Source organism: Dermacentor andersoni, chromosome 2 (genome assembly GCF_023375885.2).
Source record: "Dermacentor andersoni chromosome 2, qqDerAnde1_hic_scaffold, whole genome shotgun sequence".
NCBI classification, from domain to species: domain Eukaryota; kingdom Metazoa; phylum Arthropoda; class Arachnida; order Ixodida; family Ixodidae; genus Dermacentor; species Dermacentor andersoni.
The window spans coordinates 4078173-4102422 of NC_092815.1; the positions used below are offsets into that span (position 1 = coordinate 4078173).

The 24250-nt window shown below is 43.3% G+C and overlaps 1 protein-coding gene across 2 annotated transcripts in view; it reads right to left on the bottom strand.

Annotated features, from left to right (window-relative positions):
• Positions 1-5527: 5527 nt before the first annotated feature.
• Positions 5528-24250, bottom strand: part of LOC126542924 (parathyroid hormone/parathyroid hormone-related peptide receptor-like) — a 435257-nt gene continuing 416534 nt past the window's right edge. For both annotated transcript variants that reach the window (XM_055077593.1, XM_055077592.1), the window contains one exon: positions 5528-6100. In XM_055077593.1, the coding sequence (XP_054933568.1) occupies positions 6081-6100 (20 nt within the window). In that variant the 3' untranslated portion in view covers positions 5528-6080. The remainder of the gene's footprint in view (positions 6101-24250) is intronic.

Genomic DNA, 24250 nt, shown 5'->3' on the forward strand with positions numbered 1-24250 from the left:
AAGCAGCTGCCTTCGTCTGGCCACTTTCAGTGGGCACAGGGAAGCGGCAAGCATGCAGTCGCCGCTAAACCCTTTTTGCTTCTACATGCCGGTTTGTGAAGCTCCGTCTCTTTACTCTAAACGTACGAGTAAAGTCTGTCTGCTGCTTTTCCCGTATCATATGGTATGAACAACTTTATTTAGGCCCTGAGGCCCGTGCCCAAGTGTATTGTTTGCCTCACTGTGTGAATGTGCGTTTGTTGCAAGGCTACTCATCCTATGTGGTGACGTTGAACTTAATCCGGGACCCGCAACTCAGACGCAGTACAAAGAACTTCTTTAGCCATTAGTGCCATTTCAACAAAAATAGATTCACGACACACAGGTAATGAGTGGTCTCGCCGAATTAAAAGAAAAGCAAGCTCAATTAACTAATCAAGTGTCCGATTTAACCACTATATTAACGACAGTTGAATCGCTTGTTCAATCACTTGAGCTTAACCCGTAGTCAGTTGACATACCTGCAGTTGTAGCTCCCGCCGTTAACACTGAAAATACCTCTCTCCTGACACGTCTCGATGATCTAGAAGACCGCTCGCGCCGTGATAACTTTATATTTGATGGTATTTCTGACACTCCATCAGAAACATGGGCGCAATCCGAAAAATTGGTATGTGAATTGTGATCTCATCACATTAAGTTTGAGGTCCCCGAGAATATGGTATGTAGAGCCCACCGACTTGGCTAGTATACTGCTAATAAGACTCGCCCGATTATAATGAAATTTTCTTGCTCGAAACTAAAGGATAAAATTTTGGCACTAAAATCTAATCTAAGATCCAGCGGGGTATTTGTGGGCGAAAATTTTTGCCGAGCAACGTGCCAGTCTAAGATAAAGCTACTTGATTTTGCAAAGGCATCGGGCCAGACATACTCCATACGGCTAAAGAAGTTATTTTTGAACAACTGCTACATTTACTGTTCTACCACTGACAATGTATGCGAAGTCGACATACCACGTGCAGCACGCTCTTCAGTTCGGTCGCGTCAAGCTATCAAAGGAAATGGTTCGACATAGCTAGTGCATGTGCAATGTAATAACAGAATATCAGTTTTTTTTCTCTCTAATGAGCGAAGTCTACTAAATAAACGTGCTGCACTGTCCTCACTGATTGATTCATGCGCTGCTGACATCGTATGTCTCACTGAAACATGGCTCTCTGCTCAGATAAAAAATAGCGAACTTTTTGAATTTGAGAAACTGTATTCATGTTATCGCTGCGATCGTGGTGTGCGATCAGGTGGAGGTGTCTTGATTGCAGTTACTGAAACGCTCACTTCGAACTCAGTTTCCATAGAAACACCACTTGAACATTTTTTTTGCGTGCGCGCTGTACTCGACAACAGAGATGTCATTTTTCGCACATGCTATCGCCCTCCGACTGCTTCGACATCATTTTGCGATGACCTTCATGACGCATTGAACAAATTAGTTGTCAGATACCCTAACGCGCCCCTTTTTCTTCTCGGTCACTCCAACTTTCCCGATATCATTTGGCATAACGGCAGGGCAACGTCCCAGTCTTCTCAGAGTACTTAGCTTATAAACACTTGTTGGGACTTCCACTTCACCAAGCTTGTACTGAAACCAACGTGCGTGTATGCCTCTTCATCTAACATACTAGACCTGATTCTCACTACGAACCATGACACAGTTTCGCCAATTCTTTACATAGAAGGCTTAAGTAATCACCTTGCACTGACTTTTCATATCAACACACGGGCTCCTGTTAAGAAAACTACGAAGGTGATCCGCGATTACAGCAAAGCCGACTTGGCTTCCATTACCGCTGAAATGGAAAATTTCGCAACTTCTTACATCGCTAATTGCGATCAGCACTGTGTTGAAGAAAACTGGTGCATTATCAAAAATAAATTGTTGTCACTAATCGAACGTTTCGTACCGCAAAGAACAGTCGCTTGCAAGCCACGGTCACCTTGGTTCAACCCCTATTTCAAGCGATTACGTAACAACAAGAAGCGGCTGTTTCGTCGCGCAAAAGCTTCACGCAGTGACGTTACTTGGTCCGCTTACTACCGCACTGAAATTGACTACAACGCAGCCGCCGCTAGTGCGAAACAGCAGTTTTATTCTGTTACACTTCCGTCTATCTTGCAAACTAATCATCGTAAATTCTGGACCATAGTTAATGGTACTCCAAGCAAGATAATCAAATTAACATACTCCAATGATGCCCCTGTTGCTCCTGAAGAATGCTGTAATGTATTTAATGATGTGTTTTTTACCCATGTTACCGCAATGCCACATAGATTACCGCTTGTATGCAATTCTGCTTTTTCGCCCATGGATTCACTGTCTATTGACTGGGTTGGTGTTAGGTGCTTAATTAACAATCAAAAAACGTCCTCCTCTGGCGGTACAGACTGCCTGAATTTAAAAATTTTGCAGTGTACTAATGTATTTTCTGCTGTTATATTGTCGCACATTTTCACTCAGTCATTACAGCAGTCTGTTCTTCCACACCACTGGCGCGTGGGAAAGGTGATTTCAGTTCACAAATCAGGTAACACACACTTACCCAGCAATTACAGGCCTGTCTTACTAAAAAAAATAAATTATGGAGTTTTACGTGCCAAAACCACTTTCTGATTATGAGGCACGCCGTAGTGGAGGACTCCGGAAATTTCGACCACCTGGGGTTCTTTAACGAGCACCTAAATCTTAGTACACGGGTGTTTTCGCATTTCGCCCCCATCGAAATGCGGCCGCCATGGCCGGGATTCGATCCCGCGACCTCGTGCCTGTCTTACTAACAAGCATTTCATGTAAAATTATCGAGCATATAATATTTTCACATTTGGCTGAGTTTTTAGAATCAAACTCCTTTTTCAACCCCTGTCAACATGGTTTCCGTAAGTTCTTCTCCTACGAAACACAGCCCTTATCATTTACTAACGATCTATTTGTAATTTCTGATCTAGGTACCGACACTGACTGCGTATTTGTTAATTTTGCCAAAGCCTTTGACTCTGTGACCAATGATTTACTTCTGCTTAAGCTGACTGAACTTAACTTGGACGTAAATCTACTCGAGTGGATAAAATTTTTTTTCTAACAGGACGCAGTTTGTAAACGCTAATAACTGTAATTCTCGGCTTTCTAATGTACTAGCAGGTGTCCCTCAAGGCTCAGCCCTGGGTGCACTTCTCTTTCTAATCTGTATTAACGATCTTCCGAACTGCATTTTTTCCTCTTCCATAAAGCTTATCGCGGATGACTGTGTTCTTTACCGTAAAATTACTAATCCTTCAGATTTACAAGAGCTGCAGGATGACCTTAACAGCGTAACTGAGTGGTGTACTAATTGGTACATACAACTAAAATTCAAATAAATGCAAGGCCATGCGTATATCTCGTAACACTGCCACGCACACGTACTTTATTAATGGTGCCCCTGTGACGTCAGTTACCTCTTACAAGTATCTCGGCGTTCACATATCAAATAACCTTTCTTGGCACTCGTATATTGACTGGGTTACTAAAAACGCTAACCGCATGCTTGGTTACTCGCGCCGTAATTTTAGCTCTGCCCCTTCTTCCCTGGATCTAACTCTTTACAGAACTTTAGTTCGCTCCAAATTGGAGTATGCTTCAGCCATTTGGGATCCGACTGAGTCTTCATTAGTTTCTACTCTTGAAAGCATTCAAAACAGCGGTGCACGCTTTGTCTTATCTCATTATTCTCGCTATGCAAGTATCTCTTCAATAAAACGAGCTCTTAACTTACCTGATCTTTCGTCACGCCGCAAAGCTTCCCGTCTCTCCCCTTTCACAAAGTTTTTCACTTCGACCCGCTTTTAAAAGAAACCCTTCTTGCCTCTCCGTCTTATAATTCGGCCCGCACTGACCACAGCCTTAAAATCGGGGTGATATTGCGCCGTACAAACCGGTACATTCATCCATAGGACAAGCACGGACTGGAATCGCCTTCCCGCATCAATCACCGATTCACTCATCACCGATTCAACGAACCAAGACCGCTGTTCAGAATGCCTTTGGTAATATTTTTTTATTACTTTTTGTTTGTATTTTTACTGCATCACTTCTTGTTTTGACTACACTCCTTTCTGTAACGCCTTCGGGCCGTGAAAGTACGTGAAATAAATAAATACATAAATAAATAAATAAATATGTGCAGTGCGACACAGACGCGGGACAAAGAACGAGAATTTCGCGCTGCACATATACGCCAAGAATGTTAACTTACCAACTCGCCCAATTAGCTGTGTTGCTTGTACGATTGTTCTGACTATGCGGCTCTAGAACAGCCTGTTCAAAACAGAGTAAATACTAACAAATACAATTTGCCCGTTGCACCCAGGTTTTTCTCTACTCTGTCTTTTTTAAAAATTTTTTGTCGGCGTTCTGATTTTTCATGTAAGGTTGATTGATCTGCTGGTGTTGATTGTTTTGTGGTATGCGAAAACATCGTGCGCCCCCGCTGATGAGACAGCTGTCATAGCTTCAGTATTTACCGCCCGCAATATGTTGCTTGTTCGATCAGCCTTAGCGGACGTAAGGAATGTGAAATTATTTTTGTACGTTTAATAAACGATGTGTTATAGTAAATTAGTAAATTAACCTGAGCAATACGAAGAGATAAAAAAATTTGTTGTCATGTCACAATCTGCAATTTGTGAATACTTACCTCGCAAGTTTGCCATCTTATGCGATTAGTGCAATAAAAATAACCTCTTCTTATTCTAAATAACTTGTTTCCTTTCCAGTGGCTTTGAATTCTGCCCCCAAGGATCCAAGAACGAGCACTCATACCCTGCTGCCACCAGCCATTGCTCATCCATTCCCTTGTAGGGAATAAATTTGATCTAGAAGGTCGTGCATCTTGAATCTTTTTTGACTTGCAGATATGATGCTACGAAGCAGCTGTTTATTTGGCCCTGAGTGCAGCAGCTTCACGTTGCTGGCTGACATGTCTTTTCAGAAGAGCGTACGCTGAAGGCAGCCGTGGAAGAGACTTAACATTCTACAATATGATCACGTAGTACGTGTTGGATTGTGTGTTGGTCCCACATATGGCCGCTTTGGGACATGCCTTGAAAGCATCCTTCGAATATCCATAGGACTAATGTTTTGGGATTTTGTTTAGATCCCAGAAGTGCAATCGCGTGGATGCCAGAAGGATGTCTTAAATGGGACATTCCGAAATTGTTGTTCACATGTTATCCACCGAACGTCCTGACGGGACTTGGACGTTCGGATCTAATCGGGATGTCCAGAGGATATTCGTGGTCCAATGGGTTATCATGTGGCAGAGAAAAGGTGTGGAGTACACAACTCGCCTCAAAGCTCGTTTTACAGCGCAGCTGGTAGCCTCTCGCTTGTCGGCTTTTTTCGTTTTCGCGGACACTTCCGTTTTTCGTGTGCGCTTCTATGTGCGGCGAACATTTTCAAATAAACTTGTGTAGCCATGCAGCAAGTTCCGTTAAGCAAGCAGTTAACAAGAAATGTATTCATTTGCACTTTTTATTTCCCCTGAGAATTACAAAACATGTAAATAGCTGAAAATTGGCAATGAAAGGAAGAGAGAGGTCGCCAGGAAAGGGAGACGCACTCAAGATACGTAAAACAAACTGTAAAAATATATGGGTGGGATACGTTCACATTCAGCGTAAGCTTACTTGTTCAAGCCGTTTTACCCAACACCAACAAAGAGGACAAACGCTTCCCGAAATTTCGTTTATAAGCCTGTAGGTACGGCAGCGGAAAGATGAGGTTATAGAATTTTATCTGCAATGAGCCTGCGATAGCTCAATTATTTTTGCAAGATGCAGACGGTCTAGCGTCAGGAAAGGTCAGCGGAGTTCACTGTCTCATCGAGAAGGGATTCTTTGCCACTGCTGGAACCGCTTGCTCAAAAATCAGTTTGGTGCAGCGGCCTCACGCGTTCACTGCCCATCAGGTGTCCGCACGTCTCGCAGGAGAAGGTCGGAATGGCAGCAGGGCTCCTCGGAAGCTGATGGCGCTGTGCTGGCTTGTGGCATGGCCTTGTCATTTCTTGTTACGTTACCTGTTGTAAAGCTGCAAAAACACGAGTGAAATAAGAGGCACGAACGTTAGTTCACTCGAAAGAAAATTCAAGCGCAAAGAAACTCGAACGCATATTTCTCGCACGCATTCATCATACAAAAATTACCCTTCAGGTATTACCAAACAATATCTATGCAACCGTTAGCATCAATTGAAGATTCCGACAGAACCCTTGTCGCGATGAATGTCCACGTTAGTACGATTAGCAGTGAGGCAATGTAGCGGCAGAAACGCGGTATTGCACGAGGCGCAAATACAGCCAGGTTCCTATCTCGCACTACCCATTGAGCAAGCTGCGCCATCTAGTGCCACTGCCGTGAAGCCTGCGCGTCCGTGAGTACATATTATGACAGAACTGTCTGGGCGTATTTATGCCACGGTTCGGTTTCGCCTTGCAGCGGAGAAATGCTTCGTTACTTTTTTTGTCATTGAAGTGCAGCACAAGCCCAAACATACATATGACACAAGTTGGCTTGAAAGAGGTTGATTGAAGGGTGGCATATACCCATTGACTCATACCCAGTGACCAAATTTGGTGCGACGGTGGGTTTCCAACCGTATCCACCCAGCAAAGCAGCCCGATGCTGCACCCATTACACCATGGACTACATCACATGACCCATGAAGTTCCTAAAGAATGCTAATCGCATGAATACATCAGCTGTAAAGCTGCATTCTCCCATACTTCAGCAATTTCCGCCGACATTTCCCGGCCCCTAGAAGCATTGCTGTCCTTTACAGTAGCAATCCTTTACAGTCTGAAAGAAAACTATGATTAAAAGCACTTACATTTCAAAGCGAAGCTAAATTCTTGTGCACCCTAGCTCCCGTAATTTCCTGACCGTAGTCGCTGCTGCTAATGTCTGGGTGAGTAGCTCACACAGGGGACCGCACTCATATAACCACCTTTATATGTATATTACTATCTGTACGACCCCTACAGATCTGCCAGTAGCCTACACTATTATCTACGGAAATACGCAATGAAACAAAAAAAACTTACATAAATATCCTCACTGCAACAAAAGTATGCCTTGAAACGTATAATTCATATAAATAAGGCGAATTTTTCTGTGCGCTCTTTTCCGCAGTAATGGCACGTTTTCTGGGTAAGCTGTTCGACGGGTAATATAGCTCTATCCTGGGCAAAGAAGGCCAAACACGGAAGTGCTGTAATGAAAACAGGCTGTTGAAATACTTCGACCAGCTTCGACTGAAGCCAGTTTTGACAGTAATGAAAACCCGAAAAGTGTAATTAGCGGTTTCGTTGGCAACGTGGTCACACTGCTGATTTCGCCACGTCGCGCCGACTTGTGGGGCAGGTGCATCGTCGCCACGCTGCCGCATCAATATATTTATTGCATTTGTTTAAACGCTTCATGAAAGCTCTGCTCCAAATCGACTGCGGCACGAGCTTTGGATCCGCACATTTTTTCACGCCTAGAATTAGCATTACAGCGAAGCTGTTAGCCTCTCGTTAGTTGGAATTTTTGTGTGTCGGCGTTGCAAGAGCTGCGGTCGGGCATATAAAAAGGGGTAGCTGGCCCATGCCGTCGTCCGACTCATCCACGCTAAGGACGTTGTTGAAGGGAGGAACATATCCCTTATGAAAATGACTTGAAATGTTGTTGGCATATTGTTGATGAATTGTTGACTCAATAAACTTTCAACAATACCTCAATAATTATTGAAACCATAGAGCAATAATTGAACAATAATGTTGTTGGATAGTTCCCAACAATAAAGTCGCTGACTAAATTTTGTTGATATATTGTTGAATTATATTGAGTATTATTGAGGTATTGTTGAGTGTCCACAATAATAAAGTGGTTGACTAAATGTTGTTAACTTATTGTTGAATAACATTGATTCTTTTTGAGCAATATGAAGTTTCAAACTATACGTAAAAAACACGCACATGTGTATGTGTGCGTCTTTTGCACATAAATATTGTTTTACTGATCACTTGATCACCATTGGATATATACAGAGTGTTCATTCACGTTACTTGAGCCATATACGTATCCACCAAGTGGACAGGGGGACAGTGAACCCTGCCGACCATGTAGATACGTCTATTGTTCAAATTACGTGACTTGGCCCCTCCCCCACTTCAGAGAGTGGGCGAGGGAATGAGCCCCATTCATGGTACTGGTTGGCGCCCCCTGTCCACCCAGAAGAGAGGTCTGTGGATTAAGGTACGGAAACATATATATATATATATATATATATATACAGGACTGCATGATAGAGGCATGTATGGCTGCCGCAACGTTTTATTTGAAAAGTTGATGCACCTGAAAAACTCTTATTCACACGCGTTTTCTTTGCCGGGTGTCCCAGCCGGGCGTCTACCGGGTGTCCAAATTCAGCTAGCGTTCAAAATTATGTAAATACAATGTAGGTGGATAGAACCAAGGTAATTTTGTTTGCCGTCGCTTGGTGCTACTCAAATGATTTTTTTTTCATTCAGCCTAATTGGATAATTATTATTAAATAATTTTCCGGCTTTTCAAATATTATGATTAGATTAAAAGTGTCAATGAGAAAATTGTTGAGCAACGTGAAAAACTTCCGACACAGCTTTCTGTTGCTCAACACGTGCTACATAAAAGTGTTTTTCCGAGCATAAAACTAGCCCGCAAATGCACGCAATATTGTCGCGCGACTGGTCGCGCGAGGCACTTAGAGTGTATTCGCGGGCTTCTTTCATGCTCGGAAAAAAACTTTTGTGTGGCACGCATTGAGCAACAGAAAGCAGTATCGGAAGTTTTTCATGTCGCTATACAATTTTCTTATTATGTTAAGTTACATAAAACTCTCTGCGCGCGCACGCACGCACACCCACACCCACACACACATATATAAATGTATATGACTTCAGGATAGAGACCCGCCGTGGTTGCTCAGTGGCTATGGTGTTGGGCTGCTGAGCACGAGGTCGCGGGATTGAATCCCGGCCACGGCGGGTGCATTCCGATGGGGGCGAAAACACCCGTCTACTTAGATATAGGTGCACTTTAAAGAACCCCAGGTGGTCGACATTTCCGGAGTCCTCCACTACGGCGTACCTCATAATCAATAAGTGGTTTTGGCACGTAAAACCCCATAATTTAATTTGACTTCAGGTTAGAGGCATGTACGGTTGCCGCAAGGTTCTATGCGAAAAGTTCATGCACTTCTTTGAAAACAATCTTCTCTCTTTCACACGCATTCTTTCTTATACCGGATGTTTCAGCTAACTTTACTCAGAGTTAAAAAATATGCCGATGCACTCTAAGACGACGCGACCAAGTGCATGTTGCTCACTTTTGTATGTGTCACGCTATTCTTGTATTTTTCTTAATTAGCTAATTAGACAAGAAAATTAGCCATTCTGAAGCAACCAAGCAAAGCAAAAAATTCCAATCAGGAAGTTCTAGAGCGCTTTGTAAGACGTCCGATGAGGCAATTCCTAACTTTCTATCTATTTAGTGTTAGTGTTTTTCGGCTTACTGCGGATGCCCGCGAAATACAAAAAAATATCACGTGACATACCCGCTTGCGCGCCGTGCTTGCAGCGCTCCAAAACGAACATAGCATCAAGCAGGGTGTGCTGCGGCTTAAAAGGCGACAGGGCAGTGACAAAGGCGTTGGCTGTGGTATTGACGCCGGCGATGTGCTTCCCTCGCGGTGGTTCATGATGGCGATAAGCAGACGGGTGTTCACACCGGTTAAATGCTATGTTCGTTTGTGCGCGGAAGGCTTAGGAGCAGTTCAATCACAAGTTGCAGGCGGGCACGTCACGTGGTGTTTTTCTTTTTGTATTTCGCGGGTATCTACAGTAAGCAGAAAAACACTAATACTTAACAGGTAGAAAGACAGAACCTGTTTATTCGGACGTGTTGCCAACTGCTCTGCAACTTTCTAATTGGAATTTTTTCCTACCTTCCTTGCTTCAGAAGTTGGTTAATTATCATTGACTAATTAGCTAACTAAGCAAAATACAAGAATAGCAGGACACGCTACATAAAAAGTGACCAACATGCATTTGGTCGCGTCGTCGTAGGGTGCATAGAGTTTAAACTCGGCCTAAAGTTAGCTGAAACACACACACACACACACACACACACACACACACACACACACACACACACATATATATATATATATATATATATATATATATATATACGTCTATGCAATTTGCGAAGAAGACTAATTTCCCTACAAGGAGTGACCAACAACCAATGATTGGAAGCATCCTACATTTCTTTCCATCGGCGTCCATTGTAATTGGCCAGTGCTCTGGCTGTGTGTTAATTAGGAAACGGCATTGCATGCCTCCATGTTAAATATGGTCAAGATGGCGGAGAAAGTTAACAAAATTCAAGTCTGGGGTTCTGCGTGCCAAAAAATGCGTTGATTATGAGCCACGCCGTAGTAAGAAACTCCATATTTATTTTGACCACCTGGGGTTCTTTAACCAGCACCGAACGCACAGTACACGGGCGTTCTGGCATCTCAGCCCCATCGAAATGCAGCCGGCCCGGCCGGCATTAGATCCTAGGCACTCGGGTTAGTAGCGCAACACCTCCGCCACTACTCCACCACGGCGGTTGCGGCGGAGAAAGTAGTGAACATCGTTTTTACAGAGTGAGTTTCGCTTAGGTATTACCCCTTTGCGCACAATAGAACGAAACGAAAAGCTTGGCCGATATGTACGACATGGTGCTCATATTTCACAAAGAGGCCAAAGTCTTTTCTGTGACATAGACGGGCTGCTGGCCAATGTGCTGGGAATCTGCTTGGCCACCAAGCACAATCTGCGCTGCTATCCTTTTCCGGTGACAAATCGCACAGCGCAGAAGCACACGCACAAATGTTTAAAGAATGGGACGACAGACCGTCTGCAGTTTGCCATGACATCGAAGTAAGAAGCACAAACAGCGACATTTCCGTACCTTTCTGATCAATAGTTAAGTTCGTATAGTTGCGGCACGCATTACTTCTTTTAGAGCGCAGCTCTTTGGCGTCCGTTCCTGGGTTTCGCGTCGTCGTCGGCGTTGTCGTCGGCCTCGTAACCAGCTCCGCCCCCCTTTCATCCCCCCAGCGCTAGCAGCGACCGACTGATACCGCTGGATGCCGCTGACGCCGCTAGAGAGTCAAGATAACGTGACTGCATAGAACACCGTCGCCGCCATGCAGAAAGAGGAGGAAAGGGTCCCCCCCCCCCTGTTCTTGTGTGGCGGATAGGGTGCTCTTCAGTTGCCGACGCGCCGGTTATTTCACGTAGGCCCCGGCACGTCGACGAATACGTGACCACCTTCCCACGGCTAGACCTGGTTCTTAGCGCTGCGGAAGCGAGGGTATCATATTGTTTGTGTCGGCATCGGCGGCGTTGTCCCTGAAACCAACTCCGCAGCTGGGGTTGACTCACTATCGGCGTCAGCGGCATCAGTCTGTCGCTGCTATCTCTTCCCTCCTCCCTTTATCGTGTTGTCCGCTTGCTGCGCGCGCTTCTGCCCCCATCGTTTGCCGCTGGGTGTACACGCCGCCCCCCTCCCCCCTCTTCCTGCGAGTCTCCGGTTGTCAAAGCGCCGGCTCGAACTTAATTCCTTTCTTCGCTCCTCCTCCAATGCAACCCCTGTGCGGTGGCAATCAGAGAGCCAGATCGGTGGGACGTCGTGCACTTCCTGCAACTCGCATTAACCGTCCATCGATCCACACCGATGTTAGTAGTGGGGGACTTTAATGTTGACATAAAGACAAACAGCAATTTCCTAACACTTATGCGGGAGAACATCCCGTTCCTCTCGCTCGTAACGCGTCCCACGGCTGTGACAACCTCGCGAGGCACTTGTATAGATCTCGTCTTTGAGAATCAAGCATTGGTGTACCAAGTCGAACATATATCAGTCTATTTCTCCGACCACAAAGCTTCCTTCATGACTGTCAAGAACTGTTAGTGGAGTCTTTGTTAAAGGAATACGTGTGAAAAATAAACAAAAAAATTCTGTGATAGCGCATACATGTGTTGCTCGATTTCTTTGCCTCAATCTATCGAAAAGGTGAAACAGCTTATTTGCTGCGCTCAAATTTCGCATTAGGAAGTAACGTAATCGTCGGTAATTTTTTTTTATATATAATCCAAACGATGAAAACTGTGCGCGCACACATGGCGCGGCGTTTGCGACGTTTGAATTTGGCGCCATTTCCCGCGCACTCCATTAGCTCCGGCCGGTGACATGATATTAGAAAATTTGTTATATGTTACAATTTATGATACTATAAGCGTGTATTTGCATGAGTGTACTTGTATGATTGCGCGTTTGCGCTGTTGATGCTTCAGCGCATTCCGGAAGTTTGTTCACGCCGTTTGCTTGAGAACTTCCTGCGTTTTCTGCGTTCTTTGTGTGCTTCGCTGTGACTTCTTTGGAATATTCCTGCGTGTTGCGCACTTTTTATGGGCTTGTTCCCTCGATGACCGCCTCCGACTCAGCGACATCAGAGGAGAGTGAGTGTTTCGAATTCTCCTTGTTCGTCCATTGCGCCGCGGTGAACGAAAGTGCAGAAATGCGTTCATGTGCGTGTGTTCCGCGCGCCTTTTTTCTCCTTTTGATTCCTAGTACTATCCTTCCGTTGCGATAATTGGTTGTACAGTACTATATTTGTGGTATATAACATGGAGTTTTGTCCTGGTTAAACGTCACACTCCGCTTGTGGTGACGTAAGGGAGCTATGTGGTGCCAGCTGAAACGGGGTATGTTGTACGCCACGATTTTTTATACGGTGTTCGCGCACCAGTTGAGTTAGCCTTATTAATGAGCGCAAAACAAAGCGACGTGAAACATTGATCTGTACTGTAATCGAAGATAATTCGTTTGCACCACGCCGTCTAGCACATGGCGTGTCAACAGGCTTGTAGCAACGAGAGTGGTGGGACCAGCGAAAATGTATTCTGTTGCGCTATTCGCTTCAGGATCGAGTGACCCTGCGTTCTGCAAGGCCGCTGACACGCCGTGCGGCCAACGTTCGCGTTATCAGAACACACAGAGGAGGCTATCGCGCGATAATAAAGAATTTCAAGGGTGTACGTGCGATTCTATGCGATACGTGAGATAAAATAGGGGTGGTGCCACCGAGTGCTGCGAAATCATCGAGTTATACGCCTTGCTTAACTGCGTGTTTTGTTTCACACCAGTTCACGCGCACTGAACTTTCTTTTTTCATCTTCTGCATTCGACGCCATCGAGTGCTTCGCGCAGACGGCTTCGCGTAGGCGCTCTTTGCATTCAAGGAAAAGGCAGATTCCATGGCACTCCAGGTCCTACTTTACTTAAATAGAAAATTCAAAATAATGTAATGGCGTGAAATTTCATCTTTTCGCACTTCAGCAACTGATTGATTTAACAAAGTTTTAAAATCGGTAAGGGAAGGAGATGCCTGGGTTTATATGCCTTGTCGTCCCACTGTGTTTCCAGGCGGCACGTATACGTTGTCGGCAACATAAACATAAACAATCAGCAAAGTTTCTTGTGACCATAGAAGTAGCTAGATATATCGAAAGGTTATTTTTTTATTTTTGCTTTGAATCCGAGCACTACAGAAAGAACAGATTGAAAGGGAAGCGCATCGTTGTGAACTAAATGGCGCTTTGCCACAAGCTTGGAATAATGCTTTGTCGGTGGCGCAGTTCTGTGAAATACCTTCTTTGAGAGTAAGCAAAACTTCAGTACCATTAGGTAGACGGGGAGTAAAAGAATGTAACACTGTGGTTTTATATGAAGGAGCTGCCTTTAACATGTGGCCAGAACAGTTAAGTAGATGAGCAGAAATAATTTTTAAAATACGGAGAGGAACGAGAAATAAATTATTTGACCAGCTCACACTGCCATCGGCAAGAGCAGCCACACCTAAGTGTTTTCAAACAGTCATTTATATCCGTCCATTTATGTCAGCCTAATGGTCCATGTAGCTCTTTTCATTGTTGCTTTTGGTGCATCGTGGCTTCACGTTTTAATACTGACACCTTTTTTCAGATTCTAAATTAGCTGGGACACACACCAGCTGGAACACTAAAGGTGAATTCTTTGGCCATCCATTATGTAGCGTCACCATGATCAAATACACTGATGCCGTGAAAATGTATTTCAGGAAGCAGAAAAACAACATTGCTGATGCAACTGCAAGCATGTCCTCCAGTGATCAATCGGTGCAGAGTACCTTCAATAGTAGGCACGGTGCCTTTAAGCACTCAGCTGAAAGACTTTGCAACTGCACCAGGAATGGGAGTGAATTTCAGTGTCACTTGTGAACATATTGAATGTAGAATGTGCCTTTTTCAGTGTATATGCCTGACTTAGAAGTTAGCGCAAAGTGTTTGTAAAAGTGTTTGTGATGGCAAAGAGAGTTGGAAAAGACACCGGTGGCGATTTGGAAAAAAGATGCATTGGATATAAAAGACCTCCGGGAATTACTGAGAGCATTTGACATTTACAAGCGAGACTACAGATCTGATATGAGGGAACTGAAGGACAGCGTATCCTTCTGTACGGACATTTGCAATTACGTAATGGACATAGCAGATGACAAGAAAATGCATGACATTGTAAACCAGAATAGCGCAGTGAAAGCGGAAAACGAAAGGCTCATTCAGAAGTGTGAAGAATTGGAGCAATACCAGCGCCTCAATAATGTAGAAATAAAAGGAGCACTGGGCGCAAGAGGATCCGGTGAACACAATAAAAAAATTGGGAAAAGCGTCGGTGAGATTGTCGAAGAAGCCGATCTTGATACGTGTCACTGGGTGCGTGGCCCGCAGCAGGGTGTACAGAGCATTATTGTTCGCTTTGTGCGACGGAGCAAACGCAAAGCGTTCTTGTCTAAATGCAGAAAACAAAGGATAGTTCAGTGCTTGGAAGTAAGGCGAAGCCGCCTGTTTACGTAAACGAGAATCTTACGCAAGATAATAAGGCGCTGCTTTCAGCCGCAATCCAAAAAAAGAAAGCTGCAAACTGCAAATTTGTCTGGGCAAACGGCGGGCAAATTTTGGCAAGATGAAGTCTCGCCTGTAATCCGTGTCGCCACACAAGCAGATCTGAGTAAGATATGTGCAGATACGGCTGCGCATTCATAGTGGCTTACTTTCGAGCGTAGCGTCTTCTGAATATCTTTGGCCCTCATTTTGCATGGCCGTGCTAGAAGATGGGATAAATTATGAGACGACTGATGATTTTAATTCTAACTTCTCTCTCTCCAAAAATAATTTTTGCTTTCTGCATATCAATAGCAGAAATATCAGCAATAAAGTTGATTACATTGCCCACTTTCTAGGCTCCTGTACTGTATCATTTGACGTCATGATGTTTTCACAGATTTGGATTCACGGAAATGAAGTAGCGCGCCTACCTGGGTATCATTCTGAGGATTTGTGCCGTAGCTAGCGCAAGGAAGGGAGGGGGCCTTGCTATATATTTTAAGAACACACGTGAGAAGCTGTCTCACCTATCCGTCATGAATGACGATGTGGAATGTTTAGCTTTACGCGTTGGCAAGATACTGACAGTAGTTGTCTATAGGCTACCCCTAGGAAAGAAAGAAAATTTTCTTAATTTCTTTGAGACGCTTTTATATGACAACGCTTTCAATAGGGGCAGATTTCTCGTTATGGGCGACATAAATATTAACCTGAAATCCTCAGACCCGTACTCTAGAGAATTTACGACCCTGTTGCCAACGTCCGACTGTCCAAATTATATAGATATACCCACTGGAATCGCAACACACAGTGCTAGGTTATTGGATGCCTGTATCACAAACCTCAACGCAGATTATATAAAACCGGGTGTTTTTTCTTCGGATATTAGCGACCATCTGCCACTATATCTACTAACTACTTGATATAAAAATAAGGCTGAGGAGCAGGTATCATTTCTACGAAACCCAAATGATAGCTCACGCGAGGTATTCGGTAACTTAGTTCAAGGGCATGACTGGAGCGTAATATTAGAGCAGAGCGATGTCGACATTGCATATTATATGTTTTTTCGCATGGTCTATAGCTGTTTTGACAAATCATTTCCACTCAAGAAAATCGTGATGCGTAGAAATAAAAAATAGAGGAAACCTTGGAAAAACAGAAGTCTATGTCAAGGTATAAAGGATAAGAATAAATTATACCGCGAATTCCTCAGTTGCCAGGATCCTGAACTGTTTTGCGGATACAAAAAATTCCGAAATTCTCTGAAAAATGATTTAAGAAAAGCTAGAAATAATTACTACACAGCAAAATTTGAGAACATTTATGACAACCCTAAGAAGGTGTGGGAAATGGTAAATGCATTAATAGAAAGAAACAGTTTGGTGAAATAAAAGAAATGACTATATGTGGTAGAACTACTTGTGGTGAGGATCGGGTTAACTCAATGAATGCCCATTTCATAAATGCAGGATGTTGTAAAGAGCCTAATGCCACTGATTGTGTGACTAATATTGCAGCTATATCCATGTTAGAACAAACAATATTCATGCAACCAACATCTCCTACCGAAGTGGAAGCGTCCATAAGGCTGCTGAAAAGTAACGTCGCCCCTGGAATTGACGAAATTGGCTCTAAAGAATTAAAACAAATATCTCACCTTGTTTCAGGGACAATTGCTCACATTATTAATCTCGTGCTAACAACCGGTGTTTTCCCACATAAACTTAAGATAGCACGAGTAAGAGCTATATTTAAAGTAGCTGATAGAAATAATTTATCGAATTACCGACCGATATCGGTGCTCCCCATTTTGTCCAAAATATTTGAAAGTGTGATTAACCAAAGGCTGATTTCTTTTTTTGACAAACACAAGATCTTGTCTAGTAGCCAATATGGATTTCAAAAAATAGATGAACTGAAGAAGCGTTGTGCTGTATTAAAGATAGCATACTTACGAACATTGACAGTAAAAAGTTAACACTTGGTTTATTTCTGGACTTAACGAAAGCATTTGTCTCAATAAAATACGATATCCTACTGCACAAACTGTCTAGATATGGTGTGCGGGGAGCTGTACTAGAGCTCGTTAAAAACTTTTTGAGTGACCGCTATCAAATCGTGCAAATAAGGGACACCCCATCATCACAGCTAGAGTTAACACAAGGAGTTCCACAGGGGTCAATATGTATGCCGATGATACTAATATCTTCTTTAAAGGGACACTAAAGTGAAAAATGATTTCTTCTGCGTCAGCAAATTACCGTTCTACAACACCGAAAACACCACTCTTACAACGATAAGACGTTTGGTAAGCCAGAAAAAGCGCAAAAACGAAATACGGGTGGCGACGCCTACTTAAGTTCCCACACCTGGGGGCTGTGACGTCTTGGATTTTGATGGCATCTTCTAGGGCCTACTAATTATATATAGCGGTACAGATTGACTACATTGTGTCCTAAAGGAGCCAAATATTAAACATGGCAAGTTTCGGGAACCTTTATTCAGCCAACGCGGCCCAAATGCGAAAACATACTTTGGAATCCCTGACGTCACGCTGACGTACCGGCGCTGGGGTTTCGGCGCGAAATTCAAATACTAATACTTGGAACTTCATTTTCTCACCTAATAATCAAACTATCTTTTTGAAATGACTGCCTGCAGGGTTCTCAAACAATGCTGCATTAGTCTAAACTGATTTATTGTTTCGCTTTAGTGTCCCTTTAAGTCCACAGATCTAACAGATTTAGAAAGAAGGGCCTACACCTACCTTGCGTCCCTCGCGGCCTAGCTCCGGGAAAATAGGCTGCAGATTAACACAGCGAAAACAAAGTACATAATATTTCGTGCACTTAACAAGCCTCTAAGTAGGCAAATAGTTTTAACTTTTGAAGGGCAACAGATAACCAGGGTTAAGGAGCAAAAGTTTCTTGGTGTTTGGTTCCAAGAACACCTTTCATGGAATGTACACATTAATAATTTAGCTACCGAACTCTCCCGATCTGTTGGATGCTTGTATAAAATTGCACACTTAATACCTATCTGGCTGAAACAAAACTCATATACTTCACTGTTCTACTCCAGATTATCATACGGCTTATTGGTATGGGGTACCACAACAAAACCTAACTACAACAGCTTCATTATTGTAAAAAAAATATTGCGCATTTATGAAAACTATCAGGGACCATGTCATGAACTAAGCACATTACCATTATTTTTTAAATACCGAATGTTTAAAGCTAACGACGTTTATGATCGTAAACTACTACAGTATATATATAAAACAGCACTATATATACACGCAAACTATAATGAAGTTCCTTACGATATGAGACTAAAAAGAAAACGGACCCTAACCACAAGGACCAATTATAGTAAACAAACAACCAGGTACCATGTACTAACAATCATAAATAAGCTAGGAGATAACATTGATTTCAGTACGACTAGAAACACCTTCAAAAACCATGTGAAGGAATTGTTACTAACACAGTGTTTGAGAGAGTCATTATTGAAACATAAATATATTATAACCCGCTTTTCCCTTTTTTCTGCTTTACGTGAATACATACATGTTCATGGTTATATGCTGCACTTTAGTGTACTATGATTATTTACATTTATAACCTGTACTTTATTGCTTGTGGACCGGGAGAGGAAAGGGGAAGAGGGGAGAAAAGGGGAAAATTTTATTTCACCGTCTATATTAGTAAACAAACTGTAACCCAATAATTTTGTCAATTCCTTTCTCAGTTTGTGTAAACTCGAGTACAATGTGTTAAAATATGTAACCTTATGTGTGTCCGCTCACTGCCAATGAACTACCACTAAATAATGTATAAAAAAAAGCGTATATTGCAGGTACGGGGACCCCTGTTGTATCGTCAGGTCGCGCATGCGCTCCTGGAATGGCCCCTTCCGATTAGGCTGATCAACAAAGCACGTGTCTGTTATCGGGAAGGCAACCAAAGCTATATATACCTGTAATCATCCATAAATGAAACACTTGTTGCATCCATGCTGGTGGTCGTCACTGCGCACCGGAACATGGTGTCAGAAGTGGGATAGGTTTGCGCAAGCAGTAACGCATCGAAAGACGGGCGTCGCAGTGAACCGACAAGATGGCTTTATTGAAGCCGCCGCAACCGCTGGTGCTGTCAGGGAACACCGCAAGGAATTGGTGCCTGTTCACGCAAAGATTCGAGCTGTTCTTGCAAGCAACGGAAACGGCGAAAGCACTTAGGTTCGAGCCAGCCAAGATTGTGCTCCTGCTCACCATTGGCGGAGAGGACGTCCTAGAGGTATTCAACAATTTTTCATTTTCCGACAACGAAAGCAAAGAGGATTTTGCAGCAGTGACGGGAAAGTTTGAAGAATATTGTCGACAACAGCAAAACGAGGTGCATGAACGTTATGTCTTCCGTGCAAGGACTCAAGCTGAGGGGGAGCCTTTTGAGCATTTCGCTCGAGACCTGAGGAAGGTAGCCCAAAGTTGTAATTTTGGGGACCTAAGTGATGCTATGGTCAGAGACCAGATTGTTTTCGGCACCGTTAACCCGGAATTGCGAAAGAAAATGCTGAAGGTTAGGGACCTTACATCACGCAAAGCCGAAGAAATCTGCAAGGCGGAGGAAGTATGTGCCGAGCAAAACAACGCATGGGTTCAAGCGCAATAACAAGTGGCACCAATCGAAATGCGCAGTGCAAATGTCTGGCGCGCGAGGAATTTGCCTCTGGCTCCGAGCAAAGTTAAACCTGTTTTACATGATGCGATTTTCGTCGCACCGGAAGTGCGATTTCCGTCGTTTGCGATGAAAATCACAGTCGCAGTGCCGACCCGCCGATTTTCGGCTGCGACCAACCGGTTGGTCGCACCGTCGCAGCGATCGCTGCGAATTTCCGTCGAAATTGCGCGGAGAGCTGTCGCGGAGTTATTTCGCCGGTTTGTTTTGAAAAATGGCGTCTCGCACAACAAGTGCAATGCCGGAGACGTGGATTGCCGAATTCGGTGCGTACGGGAAGAGAGAAAAAAAAGCTGGTCCTGCAGATTCTATTCTTCCGTTTCTATGCGTTTGTTGACACGCTACGCAGCAAGTGAAGTGCATTTTCACGTTTGCTTCGTACGCCTTTGCGAGTTGTCAGTACTAGGAGGTGTTCGATCCCCACCAGACGACGAGGTCGTCACAATTTTCTTTTGTTCAGTAGCATGCAAAAATCGCGCTTACGGAGCAGCTTGAATTATTTCAATCTCGGTAAGGGCAAATGACAAGACAGCAAAGTACCCGAAGTTTCAACGTTGTGCTGAACGCGGTACCGTTCAGTTGCATTTTCTTGTCGGTTTTCAAGCGCGAATTTCCCGGTGCATCTTGAAAGCTTATTTATATTAAATTTGACAAAGCAAAAGTGTAGGCTATCGTAATGAATTTGCTACAATAGCATTAAATCCGTGGCTTGAATAAATATTACATGCGCGTTAAGTTGCACCTCTGCTCTGGAGAATGTTCTTTTCTTGCACATAAATCAATAAACATTAACTATGTTGCAGACTTTGTATCCTTACTGCATCTGTAATAACACTTGCTTTGAAAGGCCATTAACTCTACACCTAGTAGATTAAGTAAATTACTTGCTTGCTATAGTGGCACCGTGACAACGTACCCTCCTGTACCGTCATGTAAAACTTGTGCGACCATGCGAAAAGCAGGCAAACGGCCTGTTCTTGTGGAGATAAAACAGTATAAAACGACACGCTGAAGAAAAGGAAATCATAAATGCAGTGAAGTCAGCCAGTACAAGCAGTTCTTGCACGTTCACGGCTGATCAAGTATGCAGAAGCATTTATGCCTTACATGTCCCTAATAAGTTCGTGATCATATATATTAGTGCGTAAACCCTATAACGATATCTGCTGTGATTACTCTTTATAAGTAATGAAATACCATGCTACTTGCAAGAACATATCACCTGAGTATTTTAGAACAAATTTCTGCATTTCAACTACACACAATATTTGGTTTATTCAATAAAGGACCAAAAACTGGGCTTTTTTGCAATGACACACTTCTTCCAAATTTTATTACATGCAGGCAAGAAAAAAAATCTTGACAAAAATGTTGTTCCGCACTTTATTCCCCTGTCACTGTGGCTATAGCATTCTGCTGCTAACACAAGGCGAGGGGTTGATTTGCAAGCCATGGAAGTCGCATTTCAATGGGAGTCATAGGTAAAAAAAGCTCTTGCACTTAGATTTAGTTCGTCACCTTTTATTGAACCCTCAAACTTCAACATACTGTTGCATAAAGGGGCATGCTTATGCAAAATCTAACACCAACAGAAAGCAAAGGGCAGAATTGTAAAACAACCATCTTTCGTGATAATTCGAGTGAGTAAATATTCATTCCATCAATATCTATTGTTCAACAGCACTGCAGAAATAAGCATAATCAGGTATAGCAAGTACTCTGTAAGGAAGCTGGTTCTACAGATGTATAAATGCCAAGGCATGAATGCTCATACTACGTCACACACATAGCACAAAGAAAACCTTTTTCAAGAGTTGACCCTTCTGGCAGATATGAGAGGACCATAAGCAGCAAAAACATTATTGGAGGACATTGTGTAATACCGCTTATGAAAGAATGAAGAGAATGAAGAGGCTTTTACCAGCAGTACCTCATGCTACTCTAATAAGAGGTACGGTGAGCAAAAACATTTCTGGTAGAGCACTTAAACAGTAACTTTCTGAAAAAACAGAAAATTTCAGGTGAGATTTGGAGGTACATTTGGCCCACCCACACCAACAACACAGGCATACTACAAGAAACACTACAGCCTATGGTGTATTACAGTCTATGGGAAAGCTATCTTATACAGAAATCAAGAATGATGCAACAAGCCCTCGACAACACTGCAGACTTTCTTGGCCAGTCTGGCCTCTCGCTTTCTGATAAGTCGGCTTACATCGACGTCGGAAAAAAGACTAGAATCAAGAACTACTCCAGATTGCACATTGTGCTCCCAATAGCTGGAGAAACATACCTGCAAGTCAACATCCACAAATCCTCAGCTAGTGTAAGACCATGACAGCAGAGCCACCATGTGGGTGAAAGAATTATGCCGTGCCTGGATGCAAATTCTACACCTGGTGAAAAGAATAATCTTGAAATCATGGGGGCTGGACGAGTGGATACTACGGAAAATCGCAGATGCTGTGCTTGTGTCTAAGGTATGGTAAGGCATGAATTACCAGCAGCACACAAAAAAGACAACTCATCGAATACAGGCTTCGGGTAACAGGTATTTCAGACTTTACCATGCTTGAAGACCTCTATGAGAAAGAGCAAACGAACAAGCACCTAGACAGAGTAGAGTTGCAGCCAGCAGCACAAATTCTTTGCCTCAAGAGCTCAGAACCTGGTTCCAAGATACTGTGCCAGCTAGCATATGAGATGCAAGGACTACCCCTCCCTTTAGAAACAATGCCGGGAGCACCTGAACTTGAAACACAACAGGCGCATACCGTGAAATATGGGAGCAAACAGTTAGGCCAGGAGACTATATGCAACTGCCAGACACAGAGAGGAGGTTGCTTATCATGAATATGCAAGCAAACACCAGGCACACATAGTACACTGGTGTGGCAATAGCAGTTTAACAGTAGTATGACACTACATAAAACTAAACCCCATATAAGTGAGTACCATTCCAGGTCACCCTACACCTGGAAAAGCTGAACTGAAAGCAATCACAGCAGCACCCTGCCCAACACCCTGCATGTATTCACCAGAAACTGTGGGCCTGCACATCACACAATATTGTCAGGAAAATCAGGAGATTGACATGCGACTTGTAAGCACATGGCCAGAAACTAAATTACAGGATACATAGCCATGCAGATATTCCAGGACACAAGCGGGCTTATAAGCCCAACATAATAACTGAAAACTGGATGAGTTTGTGTGTATTCATTATTAACTAAAGTGCAACAGATAGACAACAGACAAGAACGAAGCACTCTGTGTGTTTACTTCATTCTTGTCCATCGTATTTCTGTTGCACTATATTTAATGAATTCATAAGGCTTCACAGGAAGAGAATGATTCCTCTGCCCAAGGGCCCGATTTCACATCCAAATCCACGCACGCACACACGCGCGCGCGCACACACACAAACAAATGTTGCAAGAGTGCATAGCATGAACCAGTATCAACAGGATGAGGACTAACTTTTACTGAGGTTCATTTGTAAAAATGTGGCGAGTTATACAAATTACAAGAAAAAATAAGACGATGAACAAAACGAGAACAAGGTGAAAGCAGGAGCCAACGTTTCGAGAAGTGGACTTGTCTTCTTCAAGGTCCACTAGTGGAAACGTTGGCCCCTACTTTCACCTTGTTCTCGTGTTGCTCATCGTCTTGAATTTCCATCTTCCGCCTTCCCCGTGTTCTCCCCGGAAAAAGAAAGACATCTTTGAAGGATAGATAAAAATTGGTGCTTGATGCTGCCAAACATAAATAAAAATGCTGCAGAAAGAAAATACAGAAAAATTCCAAGTGCAGGAAAAGAATCATTACAATTGCCAATCCTGCATGCCAGCACCTTTCATGAAACCCTGTTGTTATTCCAGTAGACAGACTGACAGCTTGCTAATGCAAGCACATTCTTCCAGTTCCCTGCCATTGGAAAAACAATGAGTTTCCTGGAATGTAGCCACATGCACACTTGGTGATCACAATGTTTTTTTTCTCTGGACTGGTATAGCTATATGTATTTTCTCCCTCTCCCGCTTTTATGTTTGGTTCCATCAAGCACTAGTCTTTATCAGGTTTTATTGCTGTACTACTTTCTGGTAACCTTCATAGATCACTGCATTTTTACAATAAACCTTGTAATTAGAAGTTAGCGTACCCTGTTCTTACTGCTTCACACTGTACCTTCTTGCTACATTGGCCAAATAAAAGATTTTATAAGGTACATATAAGCATCAGAAGGGCCATTAAAGTGACTTGTTGCAGTCTAAAAAACTAATGAATAGCCTGGCTGCAAATGGCACCAGAGAACACATAGGACGAACAAGAAAACCGAGATGATCTAACAACCAAAAGTTTAATGCACACTGAGTAAATGCTTGCCGACAAGCAATAGACCGAACATACACAAAAAGGAGAAGCAAAAATTCA